Raw genomic sequence first — 19,264 nt, forward strand, 5'->3', positions numbered from 1 at the left:
TGTTAAATCCGAAAAGAAGGGAAAAGAACAAGAATGTAACAATCCATTTCTTGACGCCAATAAAACTTCTATTCAACCAATGGATTAAGGATTAAGGATGACCACACGGATTAACAACGAAAAAGCTATAATTACCAATAATTTCTCAAAAAAAAAGTAATTTTACATTTCTACATATCTACATATTGCATACATTTCATATTAATTACCTAATGTATTCATTCACATACATGTAATGTAATTTGGTATTTAACACATACATAGATAAGTACTAGTTACACTACTGTATTATTGACGTAAAAAGACCTAAAACAATTTACATACACTGATTATGTACGTACATATATGATATACATATTGGCATAGTATGTAATAAAACTACATATTGGCATAGTATGTAAAACTACACATTGGCGTAGTATGTAAATAATATTATTACGTATATTCAGTAACACTTATTTCGACTAGCCACCAATGATCGGTTATTAGAATATCCCGGTTATAAGAATATTTTTGCCTTGCACAAAGGCTATTCCAATAAGCGGGTTCGACTGTATACAAAAGGCATTTGATTAAGTTTTTTACAAAAGACATAAAAAAGCTAATTAACATCGGGCATCCTTTGGAATTCATAAAAATTAAAAATTTTTATCTGTGTAAATGAAATGTAGGAGTCAAAATACACGACAGCTCTACTACTTTCATTTCTCATGCAGGTTTATCTCAATGTTTCACTTTAGCTCCTTTATTATATTATTAATATAAGTACAAAAACCACATAGAAATAATCCCAAGTGCCCGAAAACTCTACGAAGATAATAATGTACTTATAACAAAAACAAAAAGATACAACCATCTTCCTGGTACAACAATTTCAAAGTAGTAGACATATTTGTTTACATGGGCTCTCTGATAACCGCAACAATGGCGATAGCTTCTCAGACGTCGTAGACTAGCAATGGTCCGTACCGTGTAACAGTTAAATTAATTAAAATATGGAAAGACCGAACAATACACAGGAATACTAAACTCAAGCTGGCCAATGCCTTTATTTTTCCCATTGCTATACATGCACCCAGGCAACCAAGTGACGTCAAGAACGTCGAGGAAACGTCAGTTTTTGGTTGAATATATATACGTGTTTGAAGATTACGTCGTATAAACGTCTTTTGTAGGTGCTTTTTAAATACGTAAGATTAATGACGTTAAAATAGGTGCGCCTAAAAACACTTTTTCATTTCAGGCAGCCTAAGTCTGAGAGTCTGACGTCACAAAATTGGGAGGAGCTTAAAGACTTAATGCTTATGACTCCAAACAATTTCCATAAGAAGTGTTTCATTTATTGTTTAGGTGCTTTGTGTGGTAAAATAAGACTCTTTATTTAGATATTTAGTTGAAGAAACGTGTTAATTAAGAGATTAACATTAGTTTTTCTCAAGTGAGTAAGTCTAATACAATAATTTTCAAACTGTTTGAGGTTATGTTTTAATTTGTTTTGGTGTTTATTTTCTGTTAATGAACTAATTATGTGTTATCGAGTTTAATTAAATTAACAATAAATTATTTATTAGTTTATATGTTGTTTCAATTTTGACACAGTAAGTATAGGTATATAAAAAGAGAAAATTCTATACTTATAGGTATGTTGCATTAAGGGTATTGTGATTTTTTACATTTTAGAGAGTCTTTGGTTTTACTGTTAGCCTATGGGCTAAATTTAAAACGGTTAAATGAAAAATTGCAATACCAACAATGCCCATACGAATATTTATTGTGGATCTTTAAAACCATAAAATGAAACATAATTCAAGAAATGACATAAAAACTACGTTTTTGATATCACGTATTTAAAAGGTGATAAAAATGACGTCAATTAGGTGGGACATATTCACGTGATTTTCGACGTCGAAAAAACGTGATAAGCTGACGTGGTTTGGTGATAATTAAGACGTTTTTTCAACGTTTTGTAAACGTTATTTGGTTGCCTGGGCAGCTGAAACATGGACTCTCAAAATAATCGATAGAAGTAAGCTTGAAACATTCGAAGTGTGGGTCTACAGAAGAATTCTACGAATATCCTGGAGAGAACACAGAACCAACCTGTCAATTCTGAAAGAGCTTCATAAAAAAGACAGGGTATAAAAAATTTCTTTCTATGGCATCTGTCACTTCTGTTCTCCGTAGAAAGAATTATAACCCAAAGTGGAACTGGGCGGGGCACACATAGCTAGAATGTCGGATATCAGATGGACAGAGCGAATAATACAATGGAGACCAAGACAAGAAGCATATAAAAGTAAAGCTGTAGAGGTCGTCCGTCAACAAGATGATCTGATGACATAAAACGTATCGACAAAAATTGGATGCAAACAGCACAAAACAGAAATGCATGGAAAAGACTGAGGGAGACCTATATCCAGCAGTGAATAGATCCGGGTTGAATGATGATGATGATGATGAATAAAAAATGTAAACCGAGCATAACTAAATTATTCGGCCACACAGCAAGAATAACGAGGGCCATGGAACTATTGGTAGTAGAATGAAAGGTACAAGTCTGAAGACCAAGAGGAAGATCTCCAGCATGATTGTCAGACCAAATGATGACTCTGGAGTGAAAATTCGCAGCCAATATGGGCACAACAAGCTAAACAATATTTTTTAAGTGTCACTACGCCATGACAAGTGTTCAAGGAATGACGAGGAGGATATCCCTGAGAAAATTCATCACAGTGCAAAGTATATCAAATTTGGTCGAAGACTTTTATAATAAATGAAGAGTTACAATAAATGCGAGAGAAACGCAATATACAATTTTCCGACTCCCCTCAGTATCGGGCAAAATCGTCCACAGTGTTGGAAACCAAAGTTCCTTGCGAATGATAGGAGAGGCTATCGTTCATCCATACAATGAATTATTGCTAGTCCTTTTCGCAGAGACTCTCAACAACTAGGCTACTGATTTGGGCAACGATAGGGGAATAAGAGATAGAGCCAGAGTTATAGCCCCATTTTCAGGGAGGATTGGTAGGAAACAAACTGAGTTCCACGCTTATAAAAGATTTATTCGACCGGTAACAAACATAAATGTAGCTTAACCTCATCCAAAACCCAAAAGCTCTTAAGTACCTAACACCGAATTCTATGTAGATTAAATTAGACTACCCCTTAGAAGAATTGTTTAATATCTCAAACATCTCCGCAATATTCCAGAAAATTATCTCTCGGAACAACGATATTAAAACATCACCATCTACAGCCAAAACTTCAGAGTTCAAAATAGGTACTCTAAAAACTTACAGTCCAGCATTTGAAAATGTATTACTTCACCAACACAAAAAAGAAAAACTTTATCGTCCATTCCATTACTGCATCAATGAACTTCAAAATGAGTACACACACTAATTAGTAAATACCTTAAGATTGCTTCACTCAGGTACTCTGGTAATCTCTAATCCCTTACAGGAGAGGAAGAAATTACTGGTTTTCGCGGTTTGCCAAATTGCCAATCTCGAAAATAGCACTTCAGATCCTTAGCAGAAACATTGAGATTAAAAACATGCTCATTCTCTTTTTTAAAAGTTTAACCCACTAATTCTCTAATATGAACATTGTCATCGTTGTATGTTGTTCTCCGTTTATATTATTTTGAACCCACTTGACACAAGCTAGGTTTACTCTCGTAAATAATGCATTTTTTTAAATTCAGACGCAACTTTCTAGATATTTTAGTCGGTAATTTTGCCAATTTTAGTAAAATTGGCAAAAAATAATTACTAAATAGTTAATAATCACTAAATAGTTAGTAATTTTGCCAATTTTTGCAAAATTGGCAAAAAACAAAAAAAAAAATCGACTAAAATATCTAGCCAGTTGCGTCTGAGTTTAGCGAACCGACTATAGGAAGACCTTGCTTGCTATCGAGACTACCAGATCTAAAGCAGATCGAGACTACCAGATTAAAATTTACAAGGATAAACCCTGTAAAGGTAAAGATTGTTCCTATTTTGAGCATGTATTTTTCTCCGTTTCTATTGTTTTGAACCCACTTGAAACAATCCAGGTTAACTGTAAAATAATAATTTTTTATTTTTGGTTGATGTGAATTCTACATGCCTTGTTGCTTCAGAAATCATGAACAATTGAGACTTCGAGATCTCAAATCTCTTGATTGTGATTTATTTTGAGCCTGGTTGATTGAGATTTATTTTATCTGGTTTAGGGTCTAGCCCTAGTGTGTGGCTACTTTTATGTTTTCCTTTGAGCTTTGACAGTTGTTTTGTGTGTTTGACTTGTCATTTGTCGCAAGTGTCGAAGTGTCATCTAACTGTCACTGTCACTAATAAAGTACAATAATCTGTGATAATTAAACTTCAAATTTTTTATTTCGAAAACAGGGTAAAATATAAATAAATGTAGTATAAATGGATTAAGATGGATCAATATCTCGAAAAATTAAACAACGAAGATGATATCAAACCTATTTTTCAATCGTCACCAACAGTGTCTCTCGGTTTATCCAATTTGGAGAGCAGCAAGCAAAAGTGGTCCCCAAGTTTAGAGGATGATAGCCGGAAAAGTGCTTTTTTACCTTATAAAGTTTATACCTGCAACTCAATGTTAACCAATTTACAACGCGGAAACACTATCACGGAAAACCATTTTCCGGCGACCACAGTGAGCTTTCATATGAAAGCTGGACAAGGTGAACTAACCCTACAAGACGTTTTTAAAGAAAGTGATGTAAATGTTAAAGATTGTGATAATTTGACAGCTCTTCATTGGGCATCTTTTTATGGACAAATTCATTCAGTACAATTATTGATTGAAAACGGGGCTAGGGTAAATGAAATGGGATCTGAAGAAGAGACTCCTTTGCTTTTGGCTGCTAGTGAGGGTCACCTTGATGTTGTGAGGTTTTTGATAGGACAGGGGGCTGAAGTTAACCACGTAGATCATGTAAGTATTTATAAATCTATTAATTACATACTTGGGGTGAGTCAGGGTAATTGGAAACACTTTTTGAAATATTATGACATCTAAGCATTTGAAATTTATTTAAAAATATACTATTTTATATTATAATAAAATAAAAGCTTTTAGCTATTATACGGTAAGTCTACAGTAGAATGTCTTAAAAACTAAGATATTCAAAGTTTCCATTTACCCCAGAAATTTTAAGAAAAAAACTAAAAAATGGGGTAAAAGTAAACAACAATCTCAGGCTTTTAAACACGTTACAATATGGTCTTCAATTCTGGCTGACCATGCAGTAGGCACACTAGTTGCATCTTATCAGTTAGTATGTTTCTACCCTTTATGCAGTTGTAAATAACGCAATGTGGAATACTGTAGTAAGCAGCGGCATCTCTATATGTTATTTTTTTTTGTTTTAACATGTGACACCTCATTTTTAAATCATTCAAAGAGTATGTCGTTGGTTCTCTCTTCTCTCTTCCGTATGTACTTCCTCAACATTTTAAAAATGGCAAGAGCTGTAACCTAAACATTAAAAATTGATTTCCATTTACCTCACATTGTTTCCATTTACCCTTAACAGGTGTTTTCATTTACCCCATGCTCATGATTTAAGGGGGTAAAATTGTAATAACTTACTGTACTGACTTCTTGTAGTAAATAACATTAAAATTAACATTGTAGGCAATATAAATATTCTTGTAGTAGCTATAAATTATATAATCACTGTACGTACCTAATACAGAGAGATAAAATTTGTAAAATATTGGCACTGTTCTAAATCGATTTATGTGTTTAAAAACAATCAAATTTAAATTGCACAGAATGGACATTCACTTGGTTTGTAAACAAATGAATAACATACCACACAATAAGCAAAAATGGAATTGTAATTCTGTGTATGTGATATTGTTACAATATTTCATTTATAGCGGTAGGGAGTACTGTTTCCAATTACCCCTGTTTCCAATTACCCTGACTGACCCTAAGTCTTCTGAGATGATGTTTTAAAATGAGGCAATCAGAGCAACAGTGGCTTAAACCCAAAAACGAAGCTTTGAGATAAATGCAAACTTTGCATTTGTAGTTCCATTATGTTTATGGGATGGCGCTGCAAATTATGTAGCACCATCTAGCCAAATATTCGCTGCGTGTATGTACTTGGAGAGGATACGAGAAACGATTGTGCGTGAATAGCAGAGATATCTTGCAACATTCTTAAATAATTCATATTGTCAATTGAAATTGTTAAATTGACATATATTTCATACCTACTGTCATTGAAGAAGAAAAATTATATGTTGCCTTACCACAGCTATTTCTCAGTTGGAATTATTATTTTTAATTAGTTGATTAGATTTAGAGAGCATGAGACATGACAGTTCAAATAAAACACTAGATAACTATAGAGAATGTAATGTCAACATAAATTTAAATCCCTTTTTTACATACAAATATTAATTTTGATTTCAACAGTTTATAAGAACAAAAGTAGGTAATTAATTTAACAAAAAAAATAAACCAGAACCAGCTGTTTCCTTCACATAAATATAAAAACTTGTTATTTTAGTCCCCTTTTTAGACCTATTTAACCCAATCTAAATTGTACCTTGTTTCTTATTGTTTTACCATTCTTTTTTCCTTCAATAACAAACCATTCGCCTCGATAAACACACTGAAATCTTCCTTAAATTTTGTCAAAATGTCAAATGGTTTAACGTCAAACATAAAACTTCAAATTGTACTAAATCTGCTAAATGTAAATGTACTTCTATTACGACTTCTTCAAAGCCCCAGGATCAATAAACACATACAATTTTTGTACTACCGGAACACCATAGCAAAAGAAAAAAACAATAAAAATAACTGAACTAACCTCTTAAAACTCAAAACCAATACACTGACCAAAAATGACTTCAGCTTACCTTTAACATGCAAAAGGGTCCATTAAACAACTCTCATCCTGGCCATTAACAAACATCAAATTAATCTTTTGAGGTTTTTCCAAACAAAAATCTTCACGTGCCCCAAATTTCCAGCACACCAACGGAAACCTCAATAAAAGAATTCTCAGCACATCCCAAAGGATCGAAAAACTACCATTTTCAATTAAAAACTGAGAATTTAAATGGCCGACCAGGCTCCAAGTGCTTTCTCAAAATATCGTTATTGAAAAAGAATGAACATTGTTTATTTGCTACCAAGGCATTCAAAAACAAAAACTCTACAACAAAAATCTTCTCTCACTGACCCACAGGCGTAACCAGGATGATCCTAAGGGGGGGTTACAGGTACCTGAAAGGGGGGTTACAACTACTGGAAGGTCTCTGGGTTACAGGTACCTGAAAGGGGGGGTTACAACTACTGGAAGGTCTCTGAGGGCTATGGTGTTAAGCGTATAGAGCTCAAAGTACATCCCAATGGGGGGGGGTTACAACCCCCAAAACCCCCCCTGGTTACGCCTATGCACTGACCCACACAAAAAGCATATACATCCAAACTTACAAACTATAGGTACATCCTCCAAGGACAAAATAATCGGTTACTAAATAACCAAAACTCAACAAACGTTACTACAAAATTTTCATCCGTAATAGCCTCACAATATTGATTTGATATGCAATTATTGTATAAAAGTAAATTTAATTAATAATTGTATTTTGCTTGCAATACTGCATTTTAATAATTAATTTAAGTTACTACATACAATTATTGTTTACCTTTTAATAACAACCTCAGTCTTAATTTTCAAGATGGATGAATAACGAATTAAAACATCTTATTACAGTAGACTCCCGTAAGTTCGGTCACCTCGGGACCGGACCCTAGGCCGAACTTAAAAGTGGCCGAACTAACCGATCGCGATGCTTATCTAAAAAATGCCCACTAATTGTTTGTATGGTCTTGCAAAAACAAAACACTTGTATATTAAGTAGAAGACAATACAGAAGAACACATATTTAACACATATATGAAAAGATAGACTGTTACAAAAACACCATAAAACAGTACTTACAGAATTCTAGGCCTAATAAAATTTAAAAATATTATTGCACATTGGTGGTTTAGCTTCTTAAACACTTAAAAAAGTCAGTAATTTTTTAATGAATTTTCTTTTCTAATGATTTTTGATGTGCAATGTCATGCCACTTTTTAATAATCATTACGTCGATGGCAGTTGCTTCTTTTTGCTGCTCGACGTAGGTAGCTGCCAGTTGCAAAGCTGCTTTGCCTTCAGCGTGGATCATTTTATTTTCTTCATCTTCCTTTTCATTCTCAGAAGTATCTTTGTCGCGAATGACACACTCGGCGATTTCGTCGTCGTTCAAAATCTCGTTGTGTAGCTCCGTTTCAAAGTTGATACACTCCAAAACATCTTCAACAATGGGACTACAGTCGGTAGTTGCTAAAGGTCGTGCAATAGAGCTGCATTGCCATCACGTTCGTTAACAAGAATGTTGTTTGGCTCATCTGCTGATGTGTTTGCTTGGTCAATCTTATCTTCTATATTTGGCCAAAGTTTTTTTCCAAGACTTTACAAACGTCGACGGTGGTATTTCGTCGTATGCCTTGGCCGACATGTACACAACATCCTTCATATTAACTGACTTCAGCACTTTTAAGAGGTCTAAGTTGTCATCAGCCTCCAGTTTGGAAAGAACTTCAGAAAGCAGTTTTCGGCGATACTTTCTCTTGAAGCACTCAATGACCCCTTGGTCCATTGGCTGTTGAAGACTGGATACATTGGGTGGCAGGAACAGCAGTTAAATTTCTTTTTGAAGACACTGAAGACCTTCCTGGTGAATAAGCGCGTTGTCAAGTAGTAGAAGTGCTTTGATGGGCAGAGCTCGTGTCTGGCTGGCACTCGCCAAGTGTGTGACTAATGCTCAGAGAGCCGGCCGGACTAACCGGAGACCGAACTAACCGAGGCCGAACTTACGGGAGTCTACTGTATTGAAAAGAAAAAAGCTCATATAACATACAAAAGCACAAGATCCTATGAAGATTACTTAAAATTCTCTTACATAAGATCTCAATGTAGAGAATTATCAAAAACATCATATAAGAACTAACTAAAAAATTTAGAGTCCCAACTATCTAACAAAAAAGAATTTTGGCGGTTTGTAAATTCAAAAAAGGGTTCTCTGGAGTATCCACAGTGTATGTTCTTTTCTGAAAGAGAGACAACTGATACCCAAGAAATAACTGAGTTGTTTTCTGAACATTTTGCATCTGTTTTCTCGGAATATGAAGATACACACATGTCTTTTAGATATGAAAAATTTTTAGATGTTGGTGGTATGGAACTTTCTGTGTTGGATGTTTTTGATAGAATAAGCAAATTGAAACCATCACTAAGTAAGGGTCCGGATGATCTGCCAGTATTGTTTTTAGAGAACTGTAAATATGTCCTTTCAGAAGTTTTGTGTAAAATCTTTAACCTATCCTTGAAAACTGGAAAATTTCCAGCTGTTTGGAAACAATCTTTTGTTACACCCGTTTATAAGGATGGAGATAAGTCAAATATTAAAAATTATAGAGCTATATCTAAGGCCTCACTTATTCCAAAGGTTTTCGAAGCAATGGTGGCAGATAAATTAAATCCACTTTTTAGAGGTATTATTATTGTTGAACAGCACGGTTTCACCAAAGGTAGGTCAACAGTTTCTAATCTTTTAAGTTATGAGCATATCTTGTTAGGTGCCTTGGAGAATGGGTACCAGGTTGATGTAACTTATACCGATTTCTCTAAGGCATTCGACAAAATTGATCAGAATATCTTACTTGGAAAAATGTCTGCCTTGGGCATTCATGGATCAATGTTTGATTGGTTTCAAAGTAACCTTAAAGAAAGAAAACAAGTTGTGAAAATGAAGAACTTTATCTCATCTGCAATCATTGTTACTTCTGGAATTCCACAGGGTGGTCACTTATCAAGTTTATTATTCAATGTATTTATTAATGATATCAAGAATGTTTTTAATAACTGTTTATTCCAGGCCTTCGCAGATGATGTCAAAATACTGAACATCATCAAGTCTCCAAATGATTGTCTAGACTTACAAAGAGAACTCAATATCTTCTCAAATTGGTGTAATACTAATAATCTAACATTAAATATAAATAAATGTAAAATCATTACATTTAGCAGAATAAAAAAACCTATTCTTTTCAATTACACTCTGAATTCGGTAGGCCTTGAAAGATGTTACCTAATAAAAGATCTTGGTGTATGGTTTGACAGTGAATTAAATTTCTCAAACCATATTGATCTGATTACAAATAAAGCAATGAGGTTGTTAGGGTTTGTTTTTAGAACATTAAAATGTTTTGACAATATATTTGTTTTAAAGGAAGTTTACTGTTCCTTAGTGCGATCAATTCTAGAATATGCAGCACCTATATGGCATCCATATTACACTGTGCACAAAGAAAAACTTAAACGAGTTCAGAGAAAGTTTTTGAGACGAATAGGTCACAAACTAAAAATACCTTATGAAGAGATAGATGTTAATGACATCATGAGGCTTTTGAATTTAACCCCTTTGGAAACCAGAAGGAACTATTTAGATATTTGTACAATATATAAAATCATAAATAATATTATTGATGACCCAGATCTCCTGGCAGCTGTTGGCCTGCGTGTTCCATCTATTAATTCCAGAAATAACCAACTACTTAACATTGAGTTTCATAGAACCAATTATGGCATTAACTCGCCTATTTGTCGAATGAGCAAATTAACAAATGAAATGTTACAAAAGTGTGATTTGGATTTATTTAATGATGGTTTTAATAAATTTAGTGGTAAAATAAAAAAGTTTCTATCAAATTAAAGTTAAAATTATTATGGTAAAATGTGTCTTATTTATTAAATATGTAATCTGATTTCAAATTTGTTACCTCCAAACTTTTTGTTATATATATGTTTCAGTGTTTTTATAATTATTGAAAAAAAAATCTAGTCACAACGACATCTTGTTATTGTTATAGTAATCTTTTAATATTGACTTGTATGTATGTTCTAATGATTTAACTTTGTAAGACTATATAGGTTATACTTATAACTATCCTTTGTACTTTTATAATTATTGTTGTTTTATACCTACTTACTCTGTAAATGCTATATGCGTAAATAAAATTTTGACTTTGACTTACTTTTTCTTCTTATAATTTTTTTTTGGGCTCTGGCCTTGATAATTATCCAGCAACCAGGACTAATATAATTGGCCAATATAATTAAAAGTGCTAAAAATGTTGCTGAGCTATGAAACCAGGTGTCACTTTTCCGAACTTGCATGGTCCCAATAGAGATAGGTTGCTAATCCTGTTAATCCTAAGGTTTAATGTTAAGGGAAAGTAAATAGTGAACCTTGTGGTACCCCACATACAATATTTTTCAGACTAGAGTCTTTATCTATTGCTCTAACCAGTTGTTTTTTATTATCCAAGTAAGATTTTAGTAAATCTTAGGTTAGACTAAATCAGTATAATTCGTTACTCATTCTTGGGAGCAAAACAATGTGCATAAGGAAGAGATGATTATATAACTAACGTCACCACATTTTTATAAAGGATAAGAACAGAGGAGGAGGAAATTTGAGAATAAGCAAATAGAGAAATAGTTGGCATAAAATGATTCAAAGTATGGAAAAAAGTTGTGATGATTCAATTATCTTACTAACATTATAAATATCCTATTTCCTGTGCAAAATTTTATTCTTAGTGAATTAGTTTCACCAAGATAAGCTAAACATTTTATTAACAAAAAATTATTGAAATATCTCTTTATAAGTATATTATTATTTATTATTGCAATCAGAACTGATTTTAAAAAATAAAACCTTTAAAAAATTCTTGATTGATTAAAGTTGAAGTGGTTTATTTGATCGAAGGTGTATACTGATATCGGAGTTCTAAAAATAATCTATTTTTTATCAATAATTTGTCATAGGAATTTGAACATAGCCTTTTGGATTTTTTTTTTAAATTGTACCTGTCACTATTATACAGACTCATTGAAAAAAAAACCTAATTTAGAAAGACCATAGAATGGCTTTCATCTATAAGTAAGTAGTAGAGTAGTCAGCATGATGAATGGCGTGACATTTTTTTTTTGACTTGATTAATAATATGTAAGTAAGCATTACGAGCCAAGTAGGCCCATGGCTTAGTGTATTATTCTTTTCCATTCCCTTTTCTCAGTTGTTTTTGTTATCCAGTTCTTTATGTTACGTCTTCTAATATCTTCTTTAAATTTGTTTGCTCCATCATGACTAGTCTTTCTCTTCACCTGTTGCCTACCAATACAGTAGATAGGTATTATCATTCTGGGAATTTCAGATAGAACCATTCTCTGAACATTGCTCAACTAAATAGGTCTTTGTGTCATAATTACTGCTAATATTTTAGGTTCTGATAGAGCTTAGTTCAGTTAGCTCGTTATTAGTTCTTGTTAACTATTGTTCATTTAAGTTTTCGCCAAAATTAATAAATCGTATGTTAATTGCCACAAAGTTACATGAAGATTTCAAATATCGACTTCCAGTTCTACTTCCTATTCTTCTATTGGGTGAAAATCTAGAACTTACGAAGTCCAATAATTGCTAAACTATATTTATTAATTGTAATATTTGTAATTACATACATTCTTTTTTTTGTGTCAATTAATTTAATTTAAATTTTTTTTTCTTCGACACCCTGTATAAAAAATTATGTTAATGTTTATATTACTGAATTGAGAATTGATTTCAAATGAGCCAGCACACAACCCCTATTCCCTATTTAAAAATAAGGGGTGGGGGATGTGGAAGTGTGGGGGTTGACAAATGACAGATGTATGTACCGTAAAAATGTGTCCCCCTTAGATCAAAAATCGACCTGTTTCGTCATTTCCTTTAAATCTAATAAATACTGCCAAATATCGAGGTGGACTCTTTTCTTTGACCCACTCTGTATATATTTTTTAATTAACATCCTAATAGGGAACTTGCACTAAAAAATTTTTTTGCATAAAATTGTTAATTTATGTTTAAAAATGTTATATTCAAAATATTACGTCTTAACAATGAATAGTGTACGTACAACATCTGATCAAAGTTCTGCGCCTAAAATTTCCGTTTCAAACAACTTCAAAAGCGCGAGCTTGGGTCTGACGTCACAGGCCACTCTTATCGTTTTTGCCCGTTCGGTGGGCTATTGATTTGAATGCAGTTTGCATTGCCAGTTGTGCGTGTCGAATAACTGTGACGTTTGCTCGGTATTTATGTTATTGTATTTAGTGTAGTTTAGTGTATTTATTGTGTAATATACTTTATCAAAATGGAAAATAAATCTGCGCAATATAAGTACTGTATAGTGCCGGGATGCAAAAGCACAAGTGTCAGAACATCCAACAAACATTTTTTTACTCTACCAAAAGAACCAAAACGTCGATTAAAATGGCTAAAGGCATGCAGGCGAGATAAAAAGGATATTTCACAAAAAAGCATAGGTCTTTATGTCTGTGAGGATCACTTTTGATGTAAGTATTTATCTAATTAGGTACCTATTTTCTACTTAAAAAAAAATATTAGTTATCGTTTCATGAAAAGTGCCTACTTATACTTGTTTATTTGTTGCAGTTGGAACAAGATATGGATAACTATATAAAATTCAAGATTATGGGTGGTCCCAAAATTATTAAGTCAGGTGTTGTCCCGCACATATTTGATTGTCAACCAGACAGAAAACGAGCTTTTTCTCAGCCTGTGAGGGAAGCAGCCCTTAAAAGGGTTAAACGACAGCTTCTTGAAGATGCCGCTTCTACATCTAAGTCTGTTTTAGAGGACAATGATGATAAGAGACAATGTGATCCTAGTTTCACAAACTTAGTACAATCAGGACCTGAATTAAACCAATCAGCTTTACCTCAAAAACTGAATAATGCATCAACACAGACTCACATCAAAATAAGAAGTAAAGGTATTCAGTGCAAATTTCAAAGGAGTGTTACAGTCGGGTTGTCGCCATTGAAAATACATAATAAGGATGCAGGAACTTCACCTATAAAAGACTTGCAAATATTTGAAGATACAAAAAGTGAATCAGGAAGTTCTGTATTTGAAGAGTATAGTGAATATAGTGGTAGTGACGACTGCTGGTACAATGAAAGTGATTCTTTATCTTGTGATGAAGATACGAAAGAAGAGGAAGCAAAACAATTTAAAAGTTTGTCTTTGAAGTGTACAGTGATGAAGTTACAATACAGACCTAGACTGTATATGGGGCTACCAGAATATGCATTTTACACGTTTCAATTAATGGAAAAATATTGTAAGACTCAAACAATGCATCTATTTTTAACTCTTAAAAAGATAAGAACAGGACAAACATTTATGTCTCTTGGAGATCATTTCGGCATAAGCGAAAGCAATGCATCGAGAATATTTGCAAAATCTGTTCCATTACTTAGTAAATATTTAAGATCTTGTATTTTTAATCCCCAAGTGAGTTCAGTTAAATTAAACTTACCCTTAGCATTTCGAGCTCGTTATAGTAAAGTATTTTGTATTATCGATTGCTTAGAAATTGAAATTGAAAAACCATCAGATTCTGTTAAACATGGTCTGAATACAAAAAGTGCAATACTCTAAAATATTTAATTGCTTGCACTCCTGATGGGATTATTAATTTTATTTCTACTGCTTTCGGTGGAAGAACGTCGGATGCAGTTATTCATGAACATAGTGGTTTTTTAAATGTTCTTCCACCGAAAGTGGCGGTAATGGCTGACAGGGGTTTTAAACACATAGAGCATTTGTTAGTTAGCAGAGATTGCCAATTAATTAGACCACCAAGTGTATCTCCAAGTACAAAACTTACAAAAAGTGAAGTATTTGAAACAAAAAGAGAAGTATTTGAAACAAAAAGAGTTGCTAGTTTAAGAATTCACATTGAACGAGTTATACGTAGATTAAGAGAATTTGCTTGCTTAGCCACCCATGCCTGTATTGATAGCAAATTGATATCACATACAGATAATATAACAAAAATTGTTTGTGCACTCATAAATTTACAGTCAGGAGTAATATCGGGAAAGTAATTTTAAATTATTTTTTTGTATATCTACTCAATGATTTTGTGATCGAAATACAAGGAAAATACGATCGAAATACTACGAATTTTCAATTAAAGACGATTAAAATGTACTATTGTACTTAATCGCTTTCTTTTGAAAACCCCTCGTGAGTAATAGTACTTATACGTTATAAACACATTCGTAATTTCTAAAGATTTATAAATTTCACTTTAAAGTAAATAAACTGATTGTAGAACTATGCAAGAATACAAATAATAGCTGGTAATTTCCATTTAAATACGATTAAAATGTAATATACCCGTAATACCTAATCGCGTTGTTTCCGACTGCTAACTAGCCTGGTTGACCGTGGCCTCTGACGTCAGACGAATAGAAGAACGTTCAAGAGCCTCCTAAGATATTTGAATTTTATAGCCTTTTCAAAACGTCGTAATTAGCGTACGGGTTAAAAATATTTGTTTTTTTCGCATGCAAGCGTTTTAAGATCATGTTACCTTATGTTTTTTAATATTATTTTAATATTTAAAAATTTATGCAAGTTCCCTATTATGAGTAGCACATAGATAACAAAATTTGATATCTTTTTTTAGATGTGCAACACAGCTCTAATGTATGCCGCTAAAGGAAATCATCCTCACACTTGTCAAGAACTCCTACTTAATGGAATAAATTTTTCACTGGAGAATTTAAATGGTGATAATGCACATACAATTGCAGTAGAAAATAATAGTACTTTAGGTAGGTAGAAAGTATTTATTAGATTTATTTAGGAAAAATGAAATTAAAATAAAACTATCTTACTCGATTTTACCGCTATTTACCGGTTTTTTACTTCAATTCACTATTTGAAACCGATTTTTGGTAAACATGATGGAATGATGAATATAAGTCTAAAGGCGGAGACAGATATCCGCGCCGTGTGATCGCCGCGCGTCCGTGGCGCGGTTATTGTTCGTTAAAATTTTTCATTTTGACGAACCAGAGGAAACTTACGAACGTTTATAGATAATCATGTCTCTGTCTTGTACTTCTACTACATCTTATTTTGGTATTGTTCTGAAACTATTTTCTTGTGGCATCTTATGGAATTTCCTATTTTATGTGGAATAAGCCACAGTTTGAGTTTGAATCAAGTTTATTTGCCGTTCCAAATAAGCAGTAAAAATATCTCTAATAAGAGTAAACTAAATGTACGAATAAATGTTTACCTTATCGGGATCAAATCATGAGGTTTTTTTTCCTCGTTATTTACTATGGGATCACTAACAGAAGATTTCACTGTAATCATTTATGATTTTTCTGATATTCTCTGATTTTCTTTCTTCTGATTTTCGGATATTCTTAAGTTAAAGTTGATTTCATGTAATCGAATGAACTTATCATCTTCTAATAAAGTCAACCCTTTCGCGTTTCTGATCTCCTGATATAAAATCGTAAAAATTGTCGAATTTTAAGCGAAAGGCCATACGGGCGATAATTTACGGCGCCATGAGAGCAGTAAACCTGACATTGGTTGACTAACTACTTCATCTACAATTGGTTAGTCAACCAATGCATCGTCAGGTTTACTGCTCTTATGGCGTCGTAAATTATCGCCCGTATGGCCTTTCGCTAAGCGATTGTTTCGGTCCTGAACATTTCAGGGACTACCTTTTTCGCTTTCCGGTTACACAATTATAATATATCTGCTTGTCCCTACAACCAGAAAACTACCAGAAACAAAATTAGAGAACTATAGGTTCTTCCAAATTGTGCGTTACCTTTTTCGCTTTCCGGTGACCCAATTATAATTTATCTGCTTGTTTAAACTCCGTCGCTTCACCAGAAGCGAAGTTAGAAAACTATAGGCTCTTCCAAGTTGTGCGTTAACTTTTTCGCTTTCCGGTGACACAATTATAATATATCTGCTTGTTCCAACTCCGTTGCTTCTCCAGAAGCGAAGTTAGAAAATTATAGGCTCTTCCAAGTTGTGCGTTAACTTTTTCGCTTTTCGGTGACACAATTATAATATATCTGCTTGTTTCAACTCCGTTGCTTCACCAGAAGCGAAGCTGAAAGCTATAGGCTCTTCCAAGTTAGGCGTTAACTTTTTCGCTTTCCGGTGACCCAATTATAATTTATCTGCTTGTTTAAACTCCGTTGCTTCACCAGAAGCGAAGTTAGAAAACTATAGGCTCTTCCGAGGGCTCTTCCAAGTTGTGCGTTAACTTTTTCGCTTTTCGGTGACACAATTATAATATATCTGCTTGTTTCAACTCCGTTGCTTCACCAGAAGCGAAGCTAGAAAGCTATAGGCTCTTCCAAGTTAGGCGTTAACTTTTTCGCTTTCCGGTGACACAATTATAATATATCTGCTTGTTTCAACTCCGTTGCTTCACCAGAAGCGAAGTTAGAAAACTATAGGCTTTTCCAAGTTGTGCGTTACCTTGTTCGCTTTCCGGTGACCCAACTATAATATATTTGCTTGTTCTAACTCCGTTGCTTCACCAGAAGCGAAGTTAGAAAACTATAGGCTCTTCCAAGTTGTGCGTTACCTTTTTCGCTTTCCGGTGACACAATTATAATATATCTGCTTGTTCCAACTCCGTTGCTTCACCAGAAGCGAAGTTAGAAAACTATAGGCTCTTCCAAGTTGTGCGTTACCTTTTTCGCTTTCCGGTGACACAATTATAATATATCTGCTTGTTTCAACTGCGTTGCTTCACCAGACACGCGTTGCTTCACCAGAAACAAAGTTAAATTTTTAGTTCATGAATGTTTTTTTGATATTGGTAATTATTTCCGAAGTGAAAGTCGAAACGTCAAGTAAACTTGATTTCAAACTTGAATTGTGGCTTATGCCCAAATAAAATAGTAAATTTTATTTTGTATTTCTCACGCCCGGCGGTAAGAAGACAACAATGAAATGACTTTTTTACATTGGTCTGCATGTATGTTTTTTATTTCAGCTTCTATTTCCCTTCAGATATCGGCTTTAAGTTGTTTCTTTAAACGGTTCTTTGTTGAGGATCCCATAATAATGATTTTCCACGGTAAACATCAATAAGTTTGATATTTCCTTCCGACAGTTCCGACCACTCCATTCATTACTAACAAATATTCAACTCAGGCGCGCAAAAACCAACAAACCATTTGCAAACCCGTCCAAATACGTATCGCGAACCATCAAAGCGTTTGTTGAAAAACCGACAGAAGCTAGATCGTGGTGCGCCGTGTGCGTGCCGTTTGTGCGCCACTTGAAAACAGGTACTAATCTTGTACTAGTACATATGTATACCCGCCTTTAGATATCGTTACCAGCAATCACCAAACAAGATTTACCTTCAAACAATAATACCATATGCTCCATTCATCACTCACCGCTTTACGACAACTTTTATACAGAGTGAACAATAGTATGAAAAGTCCTAAAATGGATTGTCCGAATTATGCAAAAACAGGGATACAGCTATTTTGCAATATAAAGATTTGGAATTTGATGTTTGTAATGTTGCAAGATTTATCTTGTTTCTGATATCATTAGTCACTTTGGTTTTTTAAAGACAACACTGTGTATATTGTACTTTTAAAGAAATCGCCACTTCAATACCAGTTCGACTGTATACAATACTTCCGATTTTATGTAGTCAGGAACATCTTATAAAGTTAACACAGAAGCCTAAAAACGCCTAACCGTCTCAATAAATTTTTGATTCAAACCGTTGAATTTTATTTTACTTTTATTTTACTACTTTTAAACTCAATTTACATATTTATCAATTAACGTTCAAACTATGTACCGGGTGTCCCAATAAGAATGGCTCTCGGCCATATCTCAGGAACCGTTTATACTACAGCTTTAGGAAAAATAAATTATAACAAAAGTTGCCTCGGGAAAAGCCTGGAAATTATTTTCATAATTGTAAGTCCACCGCTAGAGGGCGTAACTAAATACCAAAAATTTAAAAATCAAAATTTTACAAAATTTGCCTTATGAAAGGGCACTGGAAATTAGATCATCGTATTCCTCATAAAATTCTGCGCATATTTGATTTCACAAGTTTAAGTCTGCCTTTGCAAATAGGAGGTGGGGGAAGTATGAACCTTGTTATGAAAAAATGGCTCTAAGTCCGGTTCTGCTAAATCGATTTTTGCAAACTTGGTCTCGTTGAAAACAGCTCTTTTTCGTCCATATAAGAGTTATAATTTCGAAACAGCCTAATAAGT

The 19,264-nt window shown here is 33.6% G+C and overlaps 1 protein-coding gene across 2 annotated transcripts in view; it reads left to right on the top strand.

The window, feature by feature from the left end:
* Positions 1-4,327: 4,327 nt before the first annotated feature.
* LOC126879813 (ankyrin repeat family A protein 2-like) overlaps positions 4,328-19,264 on the top strand; it is a 41,597-nt gene continuing 26,660 nt past the window's right edge. The window contains exons 1-2 of one of the 2 annotated variants that reach the window (XR_007696285.1): positions 4,328-4,959; positions 15,649-15,796. Coding sequence is in view for 1 of the 2 variants with exons in the window: in XM_050643082.1 (XP_050499039.1) it covers positions 4,435-4,959; positions 15,649-15,796 (673 nt within the window). In the remaining variant the exon portion in view is untranslated. The remainder of the gene's footprint in view (positions 4,960-15,648; positions 15,797-19,264) is intronic. The other variant, XM_050643082.1, reaches the window with a different exon arrangement.

Source organism: Diabrotica virgifera, chromosome 2, assembly GCF_917563875.1.
Source record: "Diabrotica virgifera virgifera chromosome 2, PGI_DIABVI_V3a".
NCBI classification, from domain to species: domain Eukaryota; kingdom Metazoa; phylum Arthropoda; class Insecta; order Coleoptera; family Chrysomelidae; genus Diabrotica; species Diabrotica virgifera.